This window comes from Panthera leo, chromosome A2 (assembly GCF_018350215.1).
Source record: "Panthera leo isolate Ple1 chromosome A2, P.leo_Ple1_pat1.1, whole genome shotgun sequence".
NCBI lineage: Eukaryota > Metazoa > Chordata > Mammalia > Carnivora > Felidae > Panthera > Panthera leo.
In genome coordinates, this window is record NC_056680.1 from 104,620,514 (window position 1) to 104,639,746 (window position 19,233).

A 19,233-nucleotide genomic window follows, 5' to 3' on the forward strand; every position below is an offset into this window, starting at 1 on the left:
GAAAAGAGAAGGGTCATATTTCAGCAACAGTAATAATAAGGTGATAATTAAGTTTTGAACATTCTGGGTCTTTGGTAGAGAAGTTCAAGAGACAATTCAAAATGGAGTTTAGCTGAAAAAAACTTTCTGATATAAGGTTATGAAACATGAATAGTTTATCATGAATATGAATGATATTGACACACTTTAGAAACATAAAATGTATCCATTTTTATTCTATCAGTTGATGTTCAGGAAAATATCCTTTTGCTGGCACATCTTTTTTCCCTCAGCTTTATTGAGATATAATTGACAGGTAACATCATGTAAGTTTAATGTGTACAATGTGATGGTTTTGATATATTGTGAAACAATTACTACAATAAAGTTAGTAAAAATATCCATCATCTCACAAGATTCCCATTCCTGTGTGTGTGTGCATGTGTGTGTGTGTGGTGATAACATTTCTGATCTACTTTCTTAGCATGTTTCAAGCAACAATACATTATTGTTAATTATAGTCCCCATGCTGTACATTAGATCCTTAGAACTTATAACTAGAAGTTTGTACCCTTGACCAATATCTCCCCTTTTTTTCCTTCCTACCAATGCTTAGCAACCACCATTGTACTCTCTTTTTCTATGGTTCAACATTTTTTATTAAAAAAAATTTTTTTAATGTTTTTATTTTTGAGAGAGAGACAGCACAAGTGGGGGAGGGGCAGAGAGAGAGGGAGATACAGAATCTAAAGCAGGTTTCAGGCTCTGAGCTGTCAGCACAGCTCAAACTCACGAACTGCGAGATATGACTGAGCTGAAGTCAGACACCCTACTGACTGAGCCACCCAGGAGTCCCTGTAGGGTTCAACTTTTTAAGATTCACAGATAAATGGTATCATACACTATTCTTCTTTCTGTCTGGTTTATTTCACTTAGCATATTGCCCACCAAGTTTGTTCATGTTGCAAATGGCAGAATTTGCTTCTTTTTTCTTTTATGGTGAATAATATTAAATTGTATACATATACTACATATTCTTTATCCATTCATCAACCGATACTTAGGTTGTTTCCATGTCTTAGTATTTTGAATAACACTGTAATAAACATAGGGGTGAGGATATCTCTTCAAGACAGTGATTTCAATGTATTGCTGGATCACGTAATAGTTCTATTTTTAATTTTTTGAGGAACCTCCATACTCTTTTCCATAGTGGCTGCACCAATTCACATTCCCACCAACAGTGCGTAAGTGTTCCCTTTTCTATCCATCCAAACCAACAGGTTTTCTCTTGTCTTCATAATAGCCATTCTAACAAGTGTGAGGTGATATCTCATTGTAGTTTGATTTACATTTCCCTGATGACTAGTGATGTTGAGCACCTTGTGGTGTATCAGTTGGCTATTAGTGTGTCTTCTCTGGAAAAATGTCCATTCAGGTCCTTTACCCACTTTTAACTGAATTGAATTTTAATTGAATGTTTATATTGTTTTATGGTGGTTTTTTTGTTTGTTTTTGGGTTTTTTTGTTTTGTTTGTTTTGTTTTGTTTTGTTTTTGCTATTGAGTTGTATGAGTTCTTTATATATTTTGGGTATTAACCACATGTCTATCTATTATCAGATAGATACTTTTCAAATATTTTCTCTTATTCCATAGGTTTTCTTCTCATTTTGTTGATTGTTTCTTTTTCTGTGCTGAAGCTTTTTAGTTTGATGTAGTCCCACTCACTGATATTTGCTTTTGTTGCTTGTGCTTTTAGTGTCAGATTTAAAACATTATTGCCAAGACCAATGTCAAGGAGACTCTTCTATTTTCTTCTAGAAGTTTCATGGTTTCAGGTCTTACATTTCACTCTTTAAGGATAAGAGTCCAATTTCATTCTTAGCCAATGAATATCCAATTTTCCTATCCCCTTCTGTTGAAGAGACTGTCCTTTTCCTATTGAGTATTCTTGGCACCTTTGTCATAGATTTAGTTGAGCACATATGCATGACAATTTCTGGGATCTCAGTTCTATCCTATAGAGGTGTTCTGTATGTCTGTATTCATGGCATTGCCATACTCGTTTTATTACTATAGTTTTATAATATACTTTGAAGACAGAAAGTGTGATGCCTCAAGCTTTGTTCTTTCTCAAGATTACTTTGGTTATTTGGGGTCTTTTGTGGCTTCATATGGATTTTAGGATTATTTTTACTATTTTTGTGAAAAAGATCATTGGAATTTGGGGAGAGATTGCAGTCAGTCTATTGATTGCTTGGGTTAATATGAACAGTTTAACAATATAAATTCTTCAGATCCATGAGCACAGAATATCTTTTCATTTATTTGTGTCCTCTTTAATTTCTTTCATCAGTGCTTTATACTTTTCAGTGTATAGATCTTTTTTATTATTTTACTATTTTATTTTATTTTATTTTATTTTATTTTATTTTATTTTATTTTATTTTAGAGACAGAGCACACAAGCAGGGGAGAGAGGCAAGGGGGAAGAGACATAAAATCCTAAGCAGGCTCCGTGTTCAGTGTGGAGCCCGACACTAGCCCACTAGCAGAACGCTGGGCTCATGCCTGAGACCCTGGGATCATGACCTGAGTGTAAATCAAGAGTTGGATGCTCAATTGACTGAGCCATCCAGGTGCCCAGTGTACAGATCTTTTGCTTTCTTAGTTGAATTTATTCCTACATATTCTATTTTTCTGGTGTTATTGTAAGTGGGATTATTTATTTTGTTTATATAGTTTGTTAGTGTATAAAAACACAGCTGATTTTTTATGTTGATTCTGTATCCTACAACTTTACTGAATTTGCTTATTAGATGCAAGGTGTTTTCTGGAGTCTTTAGTGTTTCCTATATATAAGATCATATCTGCAAACCATGAAAATTTTATTTCTTCTTTTCTGATTTAGATGACTTTTATTTCTTTTTCTTGCTTAATTGCTATGTCTAGAACTTCCAGTACTATGTTGAATAGGAATGGTGAATGGGAGTGGGCACTTTTGTCTTGTTTCTGGTTTAAGAGGAAAAGCTTTGAACCTTTCACCATTGGGTATGATATATCTGTGGGCTTGTCTTATATGACCTTTATTATGCCGACATACATTTCTGCATACTCAGTTTATTGAGAGTTTTTATCAAAAAGGATGTTAAATTTTTCAAATGCTTTTTCTGAATCTTTTGAGGTGATCATATGACTTGCATTCTTTTTTTTTAATGTTTATTTTATTTTTGAGAGAAAGAGAGCACGAGCAGGGTAGGGACAGAGAGAGAGGGAGACAGAGAATCCAAAGCAGGCTCCAGGCTCTGAGCTGTCAGCACAAAGCCTGATGCGGGACTCGAACCCACAAGCCTTGAGATCATGACCTGAGCCCAAGTCAGACACTTAACTGACTGAGCCACCCAGGTGCCCCACCCTTTTTTTTTTTTTTTTTTTGCATTCTTAATTCTATTAATATGGTATATCACATTTATTGATTTGCATATTTTGAACCAAACTTGAGGTGTTAAAATGTTACTTGACATTTTTATTTTTTCTTAAAGTTGGTATTTATAGCTATAAACTTTCCTCTTAAAATTGCTTTTGCTGCATCTAAGAAGTTTTGTTCTGTTGTTTCCATTTTCATTTGTCTCATAATTTTTTAGATTTTTTTATTCTTCCTTGATCTGTTATTTGTTCCAGAGTATGCTATTTAATTTCCATGTATTTGTGAATTTTCCAATATTTCTCCTGTTAGTGATTTCTAATTTTATCCCATTGTGGTCAGAAAAGATACTTGGTGTATTTTGAATCTTCCTGAATTTATTGAGACTTGTTTTGTGATCTAACATATGATCTGTCTTGACTCATGTTCCATACGGGTTTGAGAAGAATGTGTATTCTACTGCTGTTGGATGAACTGTTCTGTATATGTCTGTTAGGTCTATTTGGTCTATGGTGTCGTTCAACTGCTGTTTCCTCATTGATTTTCTGCCTGGATGATTTATCTATTGTTGAGAGTGGAGGATTAAAGTCCCCCTAGCACATCTTTTTTTTTTTTTTCCTATGGGAAATTATAATCTCCTCTTTTTGGATGTGTTTGAGCATATCATAGACGTTATGCTTCCGTGCTCTGTGTACTGTTGCTTCTAGCCGCAATTCTTTCCCCCTACACTCTGTCTGGTGTTGAGTTCTTTTAATACTCAGCTTTAAAATTACATTTTTTTCCTGACCTTGACTCTGTCAGGTAAAGTTTGTACAAGTATATGACTTGATAATAAGTTCTCTTTTACCACTCAGAAGTCCTATTGTATATCGTAGCAATTACATGCTGTGTGTCTATTGCCTCCACTGAACCAATTCCTTCCACCATAGCCTATGCCTTCTGTTTACCCAGACCTTCAAACTTGGGAGATTCCAGTAAATACGTACTAGTTATAAGCCTATGTGAGGTATCCTAGAAAACCCAACCCTGTTCTAGTTATAAGCCTAAGTGAGGTATCCTAGAAAACAGTGTGCAAAGGTCATGAAGGACATTAGCTACGGTGTGTGTTTGCTTAATTTAAGCACATCATAGAAAATCAGATTATGGAAGAGGAAAAATGCTACAGGCATCAGATTTGATCTGGGTCCTGGTATTCAAAAAGGAGAAAAAAGGTAAATTACTCAATTGTATTTCAAAGGAGAAAGCTTACGGATTTCTTAAGATCAGTATTTCTTCAAAATGTCTCACCATTTAACCTGAGATTCTTGTTGGATATAGATCACTACCTCCTTCCCTAATGATTCTCATTTGGCAGGTCTGTGATGGAGACCAAGAATGTATATTTTTACAACCACTACCAGATGCTTCTCCTTATTAGTAAAGTTTGGAAAACCGTAACTAAAGGCAGGGGTTCACAGAACCTCTTGTCTAAATAACTTTTTCATGGTGCCTCAGGCCCAGAGAAATATCCCAAATTTCCATTTAAGTAGATAGATCCAGTCAGCTCAATAGTTACAGTTGTTAATAGAGTCCAACAGATGGCACTGTGTTTCCCTCAAAAAGTTAAAATCTCGCATAGAATCCTCATGAGTTCCTGAGGCACCCCAGAGCACCTCAACATGCAGCCTATGAACTATAGCTTAAAAGGAACACTTTCCTGGAATAGCATCTAAATAAAATATCTGAACTTGCCTTCTACAGGAAGGTTGTGCAACAAAGTAAATGGTGTATTCCATTAATTCCATTGCTTTTTATATCATTTAATGCAGTTTTCGTATGGTTGTTATCACTTACAGAGGAGGAGTATCATTTTTCTCTAAAGAGCTGGAGAGAAAATATTTTAGGTTTTGTGAGCCACAAGTGGCCTCTATTGTATATTCTTATCTTTTCTGTTGCAGCCCTTTAAACATGTAAAAACCATTCTTATCTCCTGATATAGGCAAATTCACACAGGCTGTAGTTTGCCAACCCTGTTCTAGTTATAAGCCTATGTTATTAGCATTAAGTGTAATTCCATGAAGGTGATTCTGCCAGGGTAGAAACTCTTAGTATTTTCCCATCTCCTTCTTTTTCTCCAGGGAAAAGTATACAAATATGCACCCTTGCAACTAACAGGGAAAGGCCTACTTAATTGTAAAGTTATTGTAAACACAAGGCTGTTAGGGACTCTTGTTCTTAACTCTTGATTTCATGACAATTTTCAAGTTTTTCCAGCTTAATAAAGAATATGTGTTATATTTCTAAGACTAGTTATTACACTAAGCCCTTTATCACTTACTTGCTGATTATTGTAAATGGCTAATGATAACTAACAAGGCAAGCTTTAGCTTACACTAGATTCAGCAACTTGATGTAATATGCTATTTGAGATTTCTAGCTTTATTTTCAAAAATTAGTGGTGTGGTCTTGAAAATATACACTGTACTTAGGCCTAAGGTTTTATGTCTATTGCTTTAAAATAATTTTTTAATGTTTATTTTTGGGAGAGAGAGAGAGAGAAGCAGAGTATAAGAAGGGCAGGGCAGGGAGAGGAGGAGACACAGAATTCAAAGTAGGCTTCAGGCTCTGAACTGTCAGCACAGAGCCCCACCTGGGGCTAGAACTCATGAACTGTGAGATCACAACTGGAACTGAAGTTGGAGGCTTAACAGACTGAGCCACCCAGCTGCCCCTTATGTCTGTTACTTTAAAAAAATCTAGTAATAAAGGTAATAAATATCACTAGCAATGATGGTGTTGAGAAACATAAATTTCTTGAGGAAACTTCAATCTGTATTTTCAAAGTGCAATTGTTTTTAATGTGCACCATGTATATTCTTCCAAGTTCCAATCTCTTACAGTCCCAACCCAAAAGATGTTTGTTGATTGACACTTTCCCAGTACCACACCTTCAATGTTGTCTAAGTATCCTGAAATTATCACTGATCACGTTTTTAAATTTTTTCATGTGGCAATTTGGTTACTCTTTTGCTCCCAATGAGACCAACATTCTAGGAGACAGAGACAAGGTCTGATTTCTTCACCATTCTATCCCTGAGGACATAGAATTGTCCTTACTGCCTGTTAAGTCAGGCTTGACTTATGAGTCAAGCACACAACTGCCATTTAGGGTCAGAATTATTCAACAGGAAGCATTAGGCATTTAATGACTAGTAAGTAGACTTTAAGTTCCACTAATTTTCCTTGGGTTAATAGAAACGCCTATTTAATGTTTCAGTTTATTTCCTCATTTGTGAAACCGGGATATTTCTACCTCACGGGGATGTTGCTAGGGTCGTGTGGGAGAGCGGGAATTTATTTGCTTTGCAAAAGGATGATGAGTTTCAGACACCATTCTGCCCCAGACGTTCAGGCCAGCTACTGAGGCACGCCCACGTCATCCCGTTATATAAGGGGCCCGCCCGTCCGGGATCTTCTGAAATCTCTGACGGTACGTCACCGGCCACCGCCCAGAGGACACCGTACGGCGCCCGGAGGATAGGCGGTGCAGGGTGGGACCCGCCAGGAACTGTCTCAAGCCACCCGCCGGCTAGAGAAAGCGTCGGAGACAGCAACTACTCTGGAAGCTGAAGCCGGAAGCTCCGCCCGACCTCGCCCGTGGCGGGTCCGGGTTAGGCCAGTTCGAACGTGACCTTGTTTTGCCGTTGCTAGGAGACCGGGCTCCCGCACGCCCCCCAATGGCCAGCTCCCGGGTGCGCGCTGAAGGGGGGCGGGGCCGCGGCTGCTGAGCTGAGGGATCGGCCCGGCACCGTTAGGAGGCCTGGCGCACGGCGCCAGCCGGGCGCCCCTAGAAGCCGCGTATCACCCTCGGCCACCAACGGGGCCTCACTGGTGCCTTCCGACAGGTAGCAGCGCGCTCCCGAGCGGCTGTGAGCGACGCTGGGTCCAGACCATGAAAGACGGTGAGTCAGGTGAGCTGCGGCGGGGCGGGCAGCTGGTGTGGCCACGCCCTGCCGAGGGAGAGGAGGCGGCCGGGTGCGGAGGGGCGAGGTATAGGGATTGTGCTGGCGGGACAGTGACCCTGCCCGTGCGGGAGCCGCACATCGAATCATTCACGCCTGGGGGTTGGCACGGCCTCGGCGAGCACCTTTCGCCAGCGGACGAAGGGTTAACGCGCCGGCGGTGATCGTGGGTCCCGGATGTGGGAGCCCCGGCCCAGCGTTCGCCGGCCGCGCTGCAGGTGCGCCAGAGCGGGCGGAACGAGGTGTCTGGCAGCGACCTGACCGGCCGGTCGAGGCTCCTTGTCACCTGCAGGGGCCACTCGGCTTCCTCCGTGGGCGCCTTGTTTTCTAACTTAAGGGCAACAGGTGGTGCCTGTGGACCGAGGGAGAGCCCAGCTCGGCCGCACTGGGAGCGGCAGTTATTCTCACCAATTAGGGCACTGGGGCGTGTGTGTATTGGACGCGCTGACGTGGGTGACCAATGGGATTTGGGCTCGTGGGTGGGCAGTGAGGAGTGGGCGTGGTTAGAGTCCGAAGCTACGGTTTCTAGTGCAGCAACTGCCAGAGCTGCGTGGAGAGCTAAGCTGAGCGGTCATGGGGTGCTTTTCTCTCCAACCCCGTGCGTGAAAAACGTCTAACAAATGCTTTCCTATTTGGATCCAGACTCCAGTTCCGGAGGTGAGAGCACTGTGCTATTTGGCGGGGGGGGGGGGGTTCGTGAAGTGGGGGTACTAGTGACCTTGGGTATGCTGTTAAGCACGTGGAATTAGATCCCTAAAATAGGATTACGTGTTACGAGTTTTCTGCCAAAAAAGGCACTTCTGTGGTTATTGTAAGTCGAACCAGATACTGATGATTAGGTTATCTTCAGAATGAGGTCTTTGAGATTTGGAACCCAGGGACGTAGAGAAGTACGTGTTACTGCAATTTTCATGACTGTGAAAGAATTTGAATCACAAGGATTATTCTGTCTTTTGCCTTGGTTTGCGTGCGTTTCAGATCTCATTTGGCTTATTTACTCAAACAAGTTTTATTTTCCAGTTCCTCGTCTTATATAAGAAGAAAGGGAGAGAGAAAAACAGTTGTTGTACGGTATTTCAAAAGAATAACTTATTCATTTTTCCTCTCAGCAGTCTTGTAGCTGGATCCCCTAGAAAGAGAAATTCTGAAGCAGTAAGAAGAAAGCATTTCAATTTGGAACACTAATTTGCACCTGGAAATGGGGAATGGACTGTCAGACCAGACTTCTATCCTGTCCAGCCTGCCTTCATTTCAGTCCTTTCACATTGTTATTTTGGGTTTGGACTGTGCTGGAAAGACAACTGTATTATACAGGCTGCAGTTCAATGAGTTTGTAAATACTGTACCTACCAAAGGATTTAACACTGAAAAAATTAAGGTAACCTTGGGAAATTCTAAAACAGTCACTTTTCACTTCTGGGATGTAGGTGGCCAGGAGAAATTAAGGCCACTGTGGAAGTCATATACCAGATGCACAGATGGCATTGTGTTTGTTGTGGACTCTGTTGATGTTGAAAGAATGGAAGAAGCCAAAACTGAACTTCATAAAATAACCAGGATATCAGAAAATCAGGGAGTCCCTGTACTTATAGTTGCTAACAAGCAAGACCTAAGGAACTCATTGTCTCTCTCAGAAATTGAGAAATTGTTAGCAATGGGTGAACTGAGCTCTTCCACTCCCTGGCATTTGCAGCCCACCTGTGCAATCATAGGAGATGGACTGAAGGAAGGACTTGAGAAACTACATGATATGATAATTAAAAGAAGAAAAATGTTGCGGCAACAGAAAAAGAAGAGATGAACGGTAATACCTTTTCTATCTGTGTGGAGTAGGTTTTCTCCAGTCTGATTTTGACAAATGGAAGAGTGTCTACAGCCTGGTTTGCCTGCCTGCCCTCCTGGATGCTGATAAAGCTTTGTTTTGTTGAACAATCAGATGCCCAACTCTTTTGCCTTGTGGAAGATGCGTAAATGCAGTGCTTCTTAAAATGGTCTCTTCTCCCTACCCCACAAATCTTTTGGTACTACCATTCTGGGAAGCCAAGCATGGATAGCAAATTGACCAGAAAACACTTGTGGAAATTTGACCTGAAGTTAGTGAAATAAAACTTTGAAGAGTATCTGCCTAGTGTTTTGTATTTGCATCTTTTGGGGGGAAGCCTTTACGAGGAAATTACAATAGAAGGCTCTGTATGTTAAGATGAAATGCTAATGAATGGAAATGTTAAGGTAGATTAATATATATACAGTTGTATTGATCACATTGGTCCAACCAGTAAGGGATAAGGAGGAAGTGTTTGTTTTTTTTAAGTTTTGGCCAAATGCATTTTGACATTTTCTGGAATCAAATGATGTAATGCTCTATCTTAATTCTAGGCAATGTTTTAAATTGGTCTAACTTAAAATAATAAAAATAAGGTATTGGCATATTCAAGTGCATGAATTAGTTTTCCTGACAATGCATGTTTTGGTGTGTAGTTGTTTACTTTTTAGAAGTAGCTATGCATCTTTCTCCATGGTCAGGTTTAAAACACCCTTTGGGGGATTTAGGGCTGTTGTAGAAATAGTTTATTGTCAGGAGCACTTTCACTTGAACCTAAAATAAGTTACTTAATTTTTTTATATAGTAAATTAGGGCATGTAGACTAATCATAAATGCACACGCTTGGTATATGTATGGATTTATGAAGAAAGCAATTGATGAATTCAGTCAAGAGGATGTAACTACAGTACATGGTCTCTAAAGTAGTCCAGTTGTAAAATATTTGTTTTCTTGACGCTGGCTGAACACAGATGTGGTTTCATATATTTTTGTAGTCTTTTGAGAGGAGCAAAAGCTTTATAAACAACACCTGATGCACTGTGGAGTGAAATGTAAGAGGTAACCTATAAGTGCTCTGAGCTTTAATTTTTTGTTTACAATCCAAGCAGCGTTATGTGGGCAGTCAAGTCCTGATTATAAGGTAGGAAGAAATGAAACAGTACTGCTGATAAAAATTACGGTTCTAGAAAATGAAGGAGAAAGTAGCAAAGCTATGTTTTCTGAAAATTCGCTGGTGCTGTTTACACTGGAATCCAAAAAACCCTCTAAATTAAAAGGAGGAAAACTCTCTACCTGATTCTTACCTACAAGCAAGGACTTATTTCCAGTGATCGTACATTAGCAAATCTACATAATTTCTACGTGTAAAGCCAACAGCTGTTTGTTCTGAAGATAACCAAAAGAACTGCACTTTGCTAACAGGCTTTTATTTGGATTTGGTTTTCTGTTTTGGGGGTTGGTTTTGTTTTTAGTGGTACAGTTAGGTTTTCGGAACCTCGATCCTTGTTACACACGAAATAAAGTAGCTTCCTGTGGAGCTCTCGTTGTTAAATGTACCTGCACTAGTGACATTCACTTAGAATGTTTATATTTATAAAAACGTGGATAATAACTACGAATAAAGTACTGGAGGCACTAGGAGAACAGTGTTTGAGTTTTAATGTATTTCCATTTGCTGAAGCTTTTAATTAGGTGTGTAAAAACCACCCTGACAGCTGAGTTACAGAGTCCTAAAGTAGTTTTATTTCCCTGAAGTGTGACAGAGGCACCAAAGACTGTTGTCTGGGAGAACCCTTTTTTTTTTTCCTTTCTCTGAATGAAATCATGATATACTCTAAACATCACTAGATCCGTGATGGATTAATAAAGCTTGCTGAAAAAAAAACAAAACAAGAACAGGGAATGGATTTAGATTTTTAGCCTTCCGGTACTTTGTATATACTTGCTATATAAAATTGTACTGTTTTAACAATCACTTGAAAGTTTAAGCGTGCTGACCCTTATTTTGTAGCCTAAGAATTTGATAAGCAAATTCATGTTATCGAAGCATTTCATATTTAGTGCACAACTGAACAACAAAATAGCGACAACACTATACTAGCTTTTATTTATGAAATACATTTTCAGCTCCAAAACTGGTTGTAATGTTTTCCATTTTGCTAAGTTGAAGTTCCCCAGCACCTTTTCTAGCTATTAATACCATAGGATGTTGGGATGGTAGGAATCTTCCCACAATGCACCCAAAGAGTTTAGACAATGCTCTTATATCCAGTTTTTTATTAAGGTACAACTTTTCTAAAGTATATTTCTAAAATATTTTCTTATATTTAAGGTTACTTGGTATAATACCAAACATTAAGGACTGGATGATTCTAAATGCAAATTACTATCAAAGAAAGTTAAATATAAAAGTTTAGGGTAATTCCTAAATGGATTATAAGCATTTAGGGGAAAAAAAAAAAAAGAGTTGTGTAGTTTATGTAGCCACCATAGGTTTACTAAGAGTCATGGAAAAATGAATGAAGCCTTGGAAGCTGAAAAGTGAAGCTACTGGTAAAAATAAATATATGTAGAGAAAATGACTAGCATGTAGAAGCTTGATGGTTTCTGAGCAGAGGGAAAGACATAGAATGTTTTTGTTGTACAAGCCATTTGACACTTAAACAGTGTTTGATTAATTATTCATATTGACCTGGAGGGAGGTCTTAGGTAGAGTGTTTTCGGGGGTTCTATTTACTACAACAATTTCATCAGTAATATAAACACAATGGTTTCTTAAGTGATAGCAAAAGACACAAAAAAAATTTTAACTTTTGGTGATGTAACACTCAGCATTTAGTTAATACAACTTGGAACTTTGAATATAGCATCGTCTGAAGTTGGAATTTTACATTTAAGGTTTCAATTTAGCAGAAGATTCTTAAATGGATAGTGGTAATGCTTGTGTAACATTGTGAATGTACTTAATGCCACTGAGTTACGCATCCAAAAATTGTTAAAAATAGTAAATATTATATATATTTCACCATGATAAAAGATTTAGAATATTAAGTGTACACTTCGTTTCGAAGAATCAGCCAAAAGTAAAGTGAGGGCATCCTAACTTAGAGGCAAAATTTCATTACAAATTTTGTGGAAGATGGGTATTTATTTTTTTTATTTTTATTTAAAAAAATTTTTTTTAATGTTTATTTATTTCTGAGACAGAGAGAGAGACAGAGCATGAGTGGGGGAGGGGCAGAGAGAGAGGGAGACACAGAATCAGAAGCAGGCTCCAGGCTCTGAGCCGTCAGCTCAGAGACTGACGCGGGGCTTGAACTCACAAACCATGAGATCATGCCCTGGGTCGGTCACTCAACCGACCGAGCCACCCAGGCACCCCGAAGATGGGTATTTAAAGCTTAATATGAACGAATGTAGCATGCTAAAACTAATAATCATAAAATTAGTATTAAAATATGTGGTAGAGATAATAGTCTGAAGTCTGTAGGAATAACTACACGGGAGGCTAGTGGAGCTTTAGAGTCAGGTGAGGGTTCAAATCCCAGCTCTCCCACTATATACTTGTAAACTTTTGGCAAGTTCTTTGAAACTTCTCATGATGTGAGTACCCTCCTGGTAAAATAAAGACTGTCACAGAGAATTTTGAGAGAATTGAGTGAAATAATGTCAGCTATTTAGCTCTTTATTTCATAAGAACTCAATAAATGGTAGCTATTATTGTTAACCAGTATGGATCACTAGGTGTTGAGAGGCAGTTGATAATGACTGTAGAAATTCAGATTTGAATCCTAGATACACGATTTACTAGTTTCATTTTGGACAATTTATTCGCCCTCAGCCTTAGTTTCTTCACTGGTAAAATGAGCATATACCTACTATTTGGGTTTAATTGACTAAAAGGATTAAATAAACAACGAATGAATACCTGACACATGGTAAACATTGAATGGATACCTGTTAATAGCCAGGATATTTTCTGACAAATGTACTTAAAACCTATTCTGGAGAGGAATGTGACACAGAAAGCTCCTAATTTGTTTTTCTTAGCACTCCTGCAGTATGGCACAGAATGGGAGGTTAGTGGAGCCTGGGGAAGACTAAACATAGTGAATTCTCTTGAAATCTACATCATTTCCTTAAATTTCTAAAGCACCAGTCAACTTAGCAAATATAATCTCACCTTCCCCAGGAGGAAACAAAATCATGGTTATTTTTTGGGATAGACATAAATCAAAATAGAACACTGCAGAAATTAAAAATCTGGAACTGTGTACATTGTGGTTCAAAATATCTCAAGATCATTATTAATTTGTAAATTTTATCTAGTGATGAGTAGGGATTTGTATGCTGAAATTTGTATGGAAACTTAATATTTGTGGGTGTGTCTGGTGGATGATGACGGACAGATGTGCGTGCTGTGTTATTTTCTAATTTCAGTTTGGGGTCATGTTTTTATGTGTTCTGCTTATGTTTTGTTGAAGTTGAGATTACCCATATTAGGTGTTGGGTTATAAAGAAACTGAGTAGAAAATCCTGGGTTATTAGCCAAAATAAACCTATACTTTTTTTGGCCCTCTCTTCTGTGAGTCTGTAATAAGGAAGAAATTAAAGCAGTGCCAAAATAGAAGTATTATCTGGACCATTGTACCCACCCCTTTCCTTCCTGTTTGAAGACTAACTCAGGTAATGCATCTTTGTGTGTGTGTGTGTGTGTGTGTGTGTGTGTGTGTGTGTGCTGTATTCATGTCTTCTAAATGAGTGAAACTGGTATGGGTTCTCAAAGTATGGTTCCTGGAACAGAAGTATTAGCATTACCAAGAAACTTGTTAGAAATGCAAATTCTTAGGCTCTATTCCAGTAAAAGTTTGGGTTTGGGCCCAGCAGTCTGTGCTCTCATAAGCCCAGCAGGTGATTCTGAGCTTCACTAAAGTTAACCATTGAGTTAACAGAAAACCTAGTCATTTATCATGCTAAAAAAGTTGAATTAAGATAAATTCCAATACCATAAGATTTAGGCCTTTTTTAACCATGCTTTTTCAGAAGCATGATGTTTGACTTAAAGTAGTCATCCAATAAAACCTAGTTGAATAAACTTAAATCATGCCAGCAGAAACATATCTTTTATTTTATACATATACATAAGGGAAAGGAGCTTTGTGAACTGTGTGCTAAGATGTATAGCATCCTTAAAATGAGTGGTTGTGGCGCTTGGGTGGCTCAGTGGGTTGAGTGTCCGACTTTGGCTCAGGTCATGATCTCACAGTTCCTGAGTTAGAGCCCTGCCTTGGGCTCTGTGCTGACAGCTCAGAGCCTGGAGCCTGCTTCAGATTCTGTGTCTCCTTCTCTCTGCCCCTACCCCTATTCCATTGTGTCTCTTTCTCTCAAAAATAAATAAACATTAAAAAGAAATTTAGGGGTCCCTGTGTGGTTCAGTCGGTTAAGCGTCAGACTTCCGCTCAGGTCAAGATCTTCCTGCTCCTGGGTTCAGCCTTGATCCTGCGTCAGACTCTGTCTCCTCTGCCCCTCCCCTGCTTTGTGCCTTCTCTCTCTCTCTCTCTCTCTCTCTCTCAAATATAAATAAACATTAAATAATAATAATAATAATAATAATAATGGGTGATTGAAGAGAGACTGTGAGGTTGATTCATTTCAATGATGCTCTAGTTTTGTTTTATTTTTTAAAATTTTTTTTAGTGTTTATTTATTTATTTTAATGTTTTTATTTATTTTTGAAGGAGAGAGAGAGACAGCATGAGCGGGGGAGGAACAGAGAGAGAGGGAGACACAGAATCCAAAGCAGGCTCCAGGCTCTGAGCTGTCACCACAGAGCCCCATCTGGGGCTTGAACCCACGAACTGTGAGATCATGACCTGAGCTGAAGTCGGACACTTAACCGACTGAGCCACCCAGGTGCCCCAATGATGCTCTAGTTTTAAATAAAAATCTTAACCTTTTATTATGACAAATCTCAAACTTACATAAAAGTAGAATAGCATAATGAACACCCAAGTATCTCTCATCTAGTTTCAGTAATTATCAATTTTTGGCCAATCTCGTTTACTCTGTATTCCATCCACCTCCTTCTCTGCGACCTTCTCCTCTCTCCCCTGTACTATTTTGAAGTCCTAAAAATAACATTTTATTTATAAATAGTTTATGTCTCTAAAAGATAAGCACTGTTTTTTTTTTTTTTTTATTTCAAGTTTTTATTTAAGTTCTTGTTAACATATAGTGCAGTACTGGTTCAGGAGTAGAATTTAATGATTCATCACTCACATATAACACCCAGGATAGGCACTCTTCTTAAAAACAATCTCAATATCATCACATGTAAAAAAATACTTTTTCAAAATAATCAAATATCTGTTCAATGTTTAGATTTCCCCAATGACTTTAAAATTTTGAAAAGTTTTTTTTGCACTGGAAGACATCTGCTATGGAACAGTCTGGTTGAAAATGGACTCAATCTTGTCTTTCTATCGCTGCTGTATGTAATGTCAACATGAATATGAATAGTAATATTTCCTTTTTAATGCAGAAATGGAATAACTAAACAGCAGGTAAGATTGGAAACCATGGGCATCCAGTGGGTGAATGTATTTTTTAAATATTAAAATGAGAAATACTTGTCCCCCTTAATCCATCATCTACCTATCTATAGATGCCCTGAAATGGATCAGTAGCAAAATGGAGTTCCCCGGAACAACGTTTTCCCAAACTGGCTATACCACAGAATGGCTTAAGGAGCTTTTAAAACTCCCTAGACTGTACCTGGGACATTTTGAATCAAGTATCTAGAGGATGGAGCCAGTAACTTATTTTCAAACTCTTGCTAGCTTTTTAACACACCTACATTGGCTAGATTCAGAAACCATTGCTTTGTTGGGGATGATAGAGGGATGGTACATTTAGTGGCAGATAAAGAGATCATAAATAGAACTGGCTGGTTGAACGTTTACCTGGCTGTCTTAGATCCTTTTTTTTTTCCCCCACGAGGTGTGATTTTCTGTTGGTTTGACATTGATGTCAAAATAACCAAACTGAGAACTTTGATTCAGAGACAGATTGGATAGCTTAGGGGAAATCTGAGAAAGCCCAGTGGATAGGCAATATGGAATAGACACTCTTCCTTCCATGGACTGTGTGTATAGTTGATGCTAAGGGGAGGAAGGAATCGTGGAAATTGATAAGTAGTCCTGCTCATCTCAGAAAAACTACAGATGAGTTAGAGACTTAGAGATAAAATACTAACTTGCCTGCAATGTTGCTTTTCTGTAATCCTCATGGGAACTTTGTATATCACAGGCTTCAGTGATCATGATCATGGCCAATTATTTTGGGACTACCAGGTCTGATAAAGAAAAATCACAGATGTATTATAGTTGCAACACCTAAATAAAATGGGTGTTGCCAAATGACCTAGACTAAACCCCTGACACATTTGATTAATAAAATAAACAAACACTTTCAGTCCTTCAGTTTGGTGGACGAAGATGGTTCATTCCTCTTGCTGGATCAGTCTGTCAACAATACCCCATGCTAAACTCTGGTGCTTGTTTTCAATTTTACAGAGAGTTAAAATCATGATCTTGACCTATATTAGCTATGTGACTGAACGCAAGTTACTTAATTTCCCTGAGTTGCAGCCTTCTCACCTTAAAATGGTGATACTCCCTCTCTTACAGGGTTATATTGTGAAAGACTTGTAAGTCATCTGGTATGATTCTGGCACATACATCAAACATTCACTCAAGAAGTATTTGAATGACTGCCTCGTGCTGCCAGGCGTTTGGGATACAACAGGGAGCAAAACCAGAGATGGGTACTGTTTCTATCTTCTGCACTAGAAAGTAAGCTCCAGCAGGGTAAGGAATTTATCCATTGTTGCATCCTTCACACTTAAAATGCTACATGGCACGTGCACATACTCACCACTTAAAGGGCAGAGGAAGGACAACAATAGGAAGGGCTGACTGTTGATAGAGTCGTTTGGGAAGATTTTTCTGATGTATCCAAAGAGCTATGGAGAGACTAGAGGGAAAAGCATTTCAGGCAGAGGGCCTTTCGATGCAAAGGCCTGGACTCTGACAATAACTAAATTGAGTTGAGAACTGAGAGTAGACTAGTAGGGTCAGAACTAGTGAGAAAAGGAGAAAATGGCAGGACGTGAAGTTGAAAGATCGGGGTAAGACTTTTTATGTAGTTTGACAACTGTGTTTTAGTGAGACTATTTAGTTTGCTTTTATTTTGTCTTTAACATTTATTTATTTTTGAGAGATGGAGAGACACGGAGCTTTAGTGGGGGAGGGACAGAGAGGGAGACACAGAATCCGAAGCAGGCTCCGGGCTCTGAGCTGTCAGCACAGAGTGTGATGCTGGGCTCGAACTCAGGAACTGTGAGATCATGACCTGAGCCAAAGTCAGACATTTAACCAGCTGAGCCACCGAGGTGCCCCTTATTCAGTCTTTATATATTTAAATACATATTAGTGTTATCTGTGTTTAAATCTGCCATAATGTTTTTCATTTGTTTGACTAATTCTGTTTTTCTAAAATGTCTTTTTCTTCTTTTTTGATTTGTTGAGTATTATTCTTTTTTTTTTTTATTAACTTATAAAGTTTTCTACTGACCTTTTTTTGTTGTCATAATTACCACATACATCCTTGATTTAGGAAGTTTGAATATAAATTAGCACTTTTGCCATTTCTACTTTTGGGCAAATATGAAAAACATAAAGCACCTTTAACTGCATTTACTTCCTTTGTGGTAAAGAGGCTGTTAGTGTCGTATATTTTATACACATTGGAGATCTTCTAAGACACAATTATTTATTTATTGCCTACGTATTCTTTTTGCTCTCTACTTTTTCTTGAATCCCTTGAGGTATAATCCGGGATAATTTTCCTTCTGTCTGAAGAAACTCTTTTACTATTTTCTCTAGTATGATCCAGTGACAATGAATCCTTCCATATTTGCTTTCTGAAAATACTTATTTTGCTTTTATTTTTAAAGGGTACTTTTACCGTGCATAGAGTTTTAAGTGGGTTTTGTTGTTGTTTTCGACACTTGAAAGTATGTCATTTTGTTGTCTTCTTATCAGGAGGTCAGCTGTTAGTATCATTTGTGTGTGTGTATGTGTGTGTGTGTGTGTGCGCTTACATGAGAGTAGTATGTCTTTTATGCTCTGGCCCCTTATAAGATTTTTCTCGGTGTTCAGGTTTTACAATTTGACTATATGTGTAGGGGTGGTTTTATTTGTGTCTCTTTTGGTTGGGATTTATAGTTTCCTCAATTCGTGCCTGTCACATAACACCAACATCTGGTTATCTGTGAGTCTTGTTTGTCTTCCATTTTTTAATTAAATTTTGCCCTATTATATTTTTGTTTATCTTCTGACTACCATACATCGTAAATAAAATTTTAGTGATATTTGAGGCTCTACAGCATGTCATTCTCCAGAAAGAATTTACTTTTGTTGCTGGCAGCTAAGCAAGGGTTCATCTCTCTGGGCTTCTTTTTTCTTTTGGCTCCTTCCCCTAAGTCCCCAGTGTCTCTGCAGCTCTCTTTTCCCTTCAGATAGACTTAAAAACACCAATTGTCTAGCTTTTCTAGTTTCTATTAAGTAGTAGCTTGGTCTGAAGGAAATTAAAAGAAATATTCTAAAAGCTCTAGGAACTTATTAAAGAGTTTCAAGGATTTGACATAATCAGATTCCTATTGTTAGGATGATATTTAAAATTATTTATTTTGTCATCCCTTCCCTTAAAATGTCTCTAAAGTTACCTTTTATCTCCATTTCTACTGTTATCATCCTGATCTAAAGTCTAGTTACTGGCTTAGGTATTGCTTTATCTTACTCTCAGTCCCTGAAGGCCATGCAGCAAGCATATCAAGGTTAGATTCTTTTTCCTGAGATCCTGTTTCTTTTATGTCTAGATTTGGAACCTAAAAATAGCTCCGGAATCCTTTTACTTAAGTAGGTAGTTTTAATAGTCACTTTTAT

At 38.3% G+C, this 19,233-nt stretch overlaps 1 protein-coding gene across 6 annotated transcripts; it reads left to right on the forward strand.

Moving 5' to 3' along the window:
• Window positions 1-7,147: 7,147 nt before the first annotated feature.
• On the forward strand, window positions 7,148-9,524 carry ARL4A (ADP ribosylation factor like GTPase 4A). Of its 6 annotated transcripts, none has more exons than XM_042919154.1 (2): window positions 7,148-7,353; window positions 8,514-9,524. In XM_042919154.1, the coding sequence occupies exon 2, from the start codon at window positions 8,603-8,605 to the stop codon at window positions 9,203-9,205; it is 603 nt and encodes a 200-aa protein (XP_042775088.1). In that variant the 5' UTR covers window positions 7,148-7,353; window positions 8,514-8,602; the 3' UTR covers window positions 9,206-9,524. The 6 variants fall into 6 exon arrangements, with proteins under 6 accessions (XP_042775088.1, XP_042775081.1, XP_042775057.1 ...); XM_042919147.1 differs by having other exon boundaries at window positions 8,517-9,524; XM_042919123.1 differs by having other exon boundaries at window positions 7,148-7,344.
• The last annotated feature ends 9,709 nt before the right edge of the window (window positions 9,525-19,233 follow it).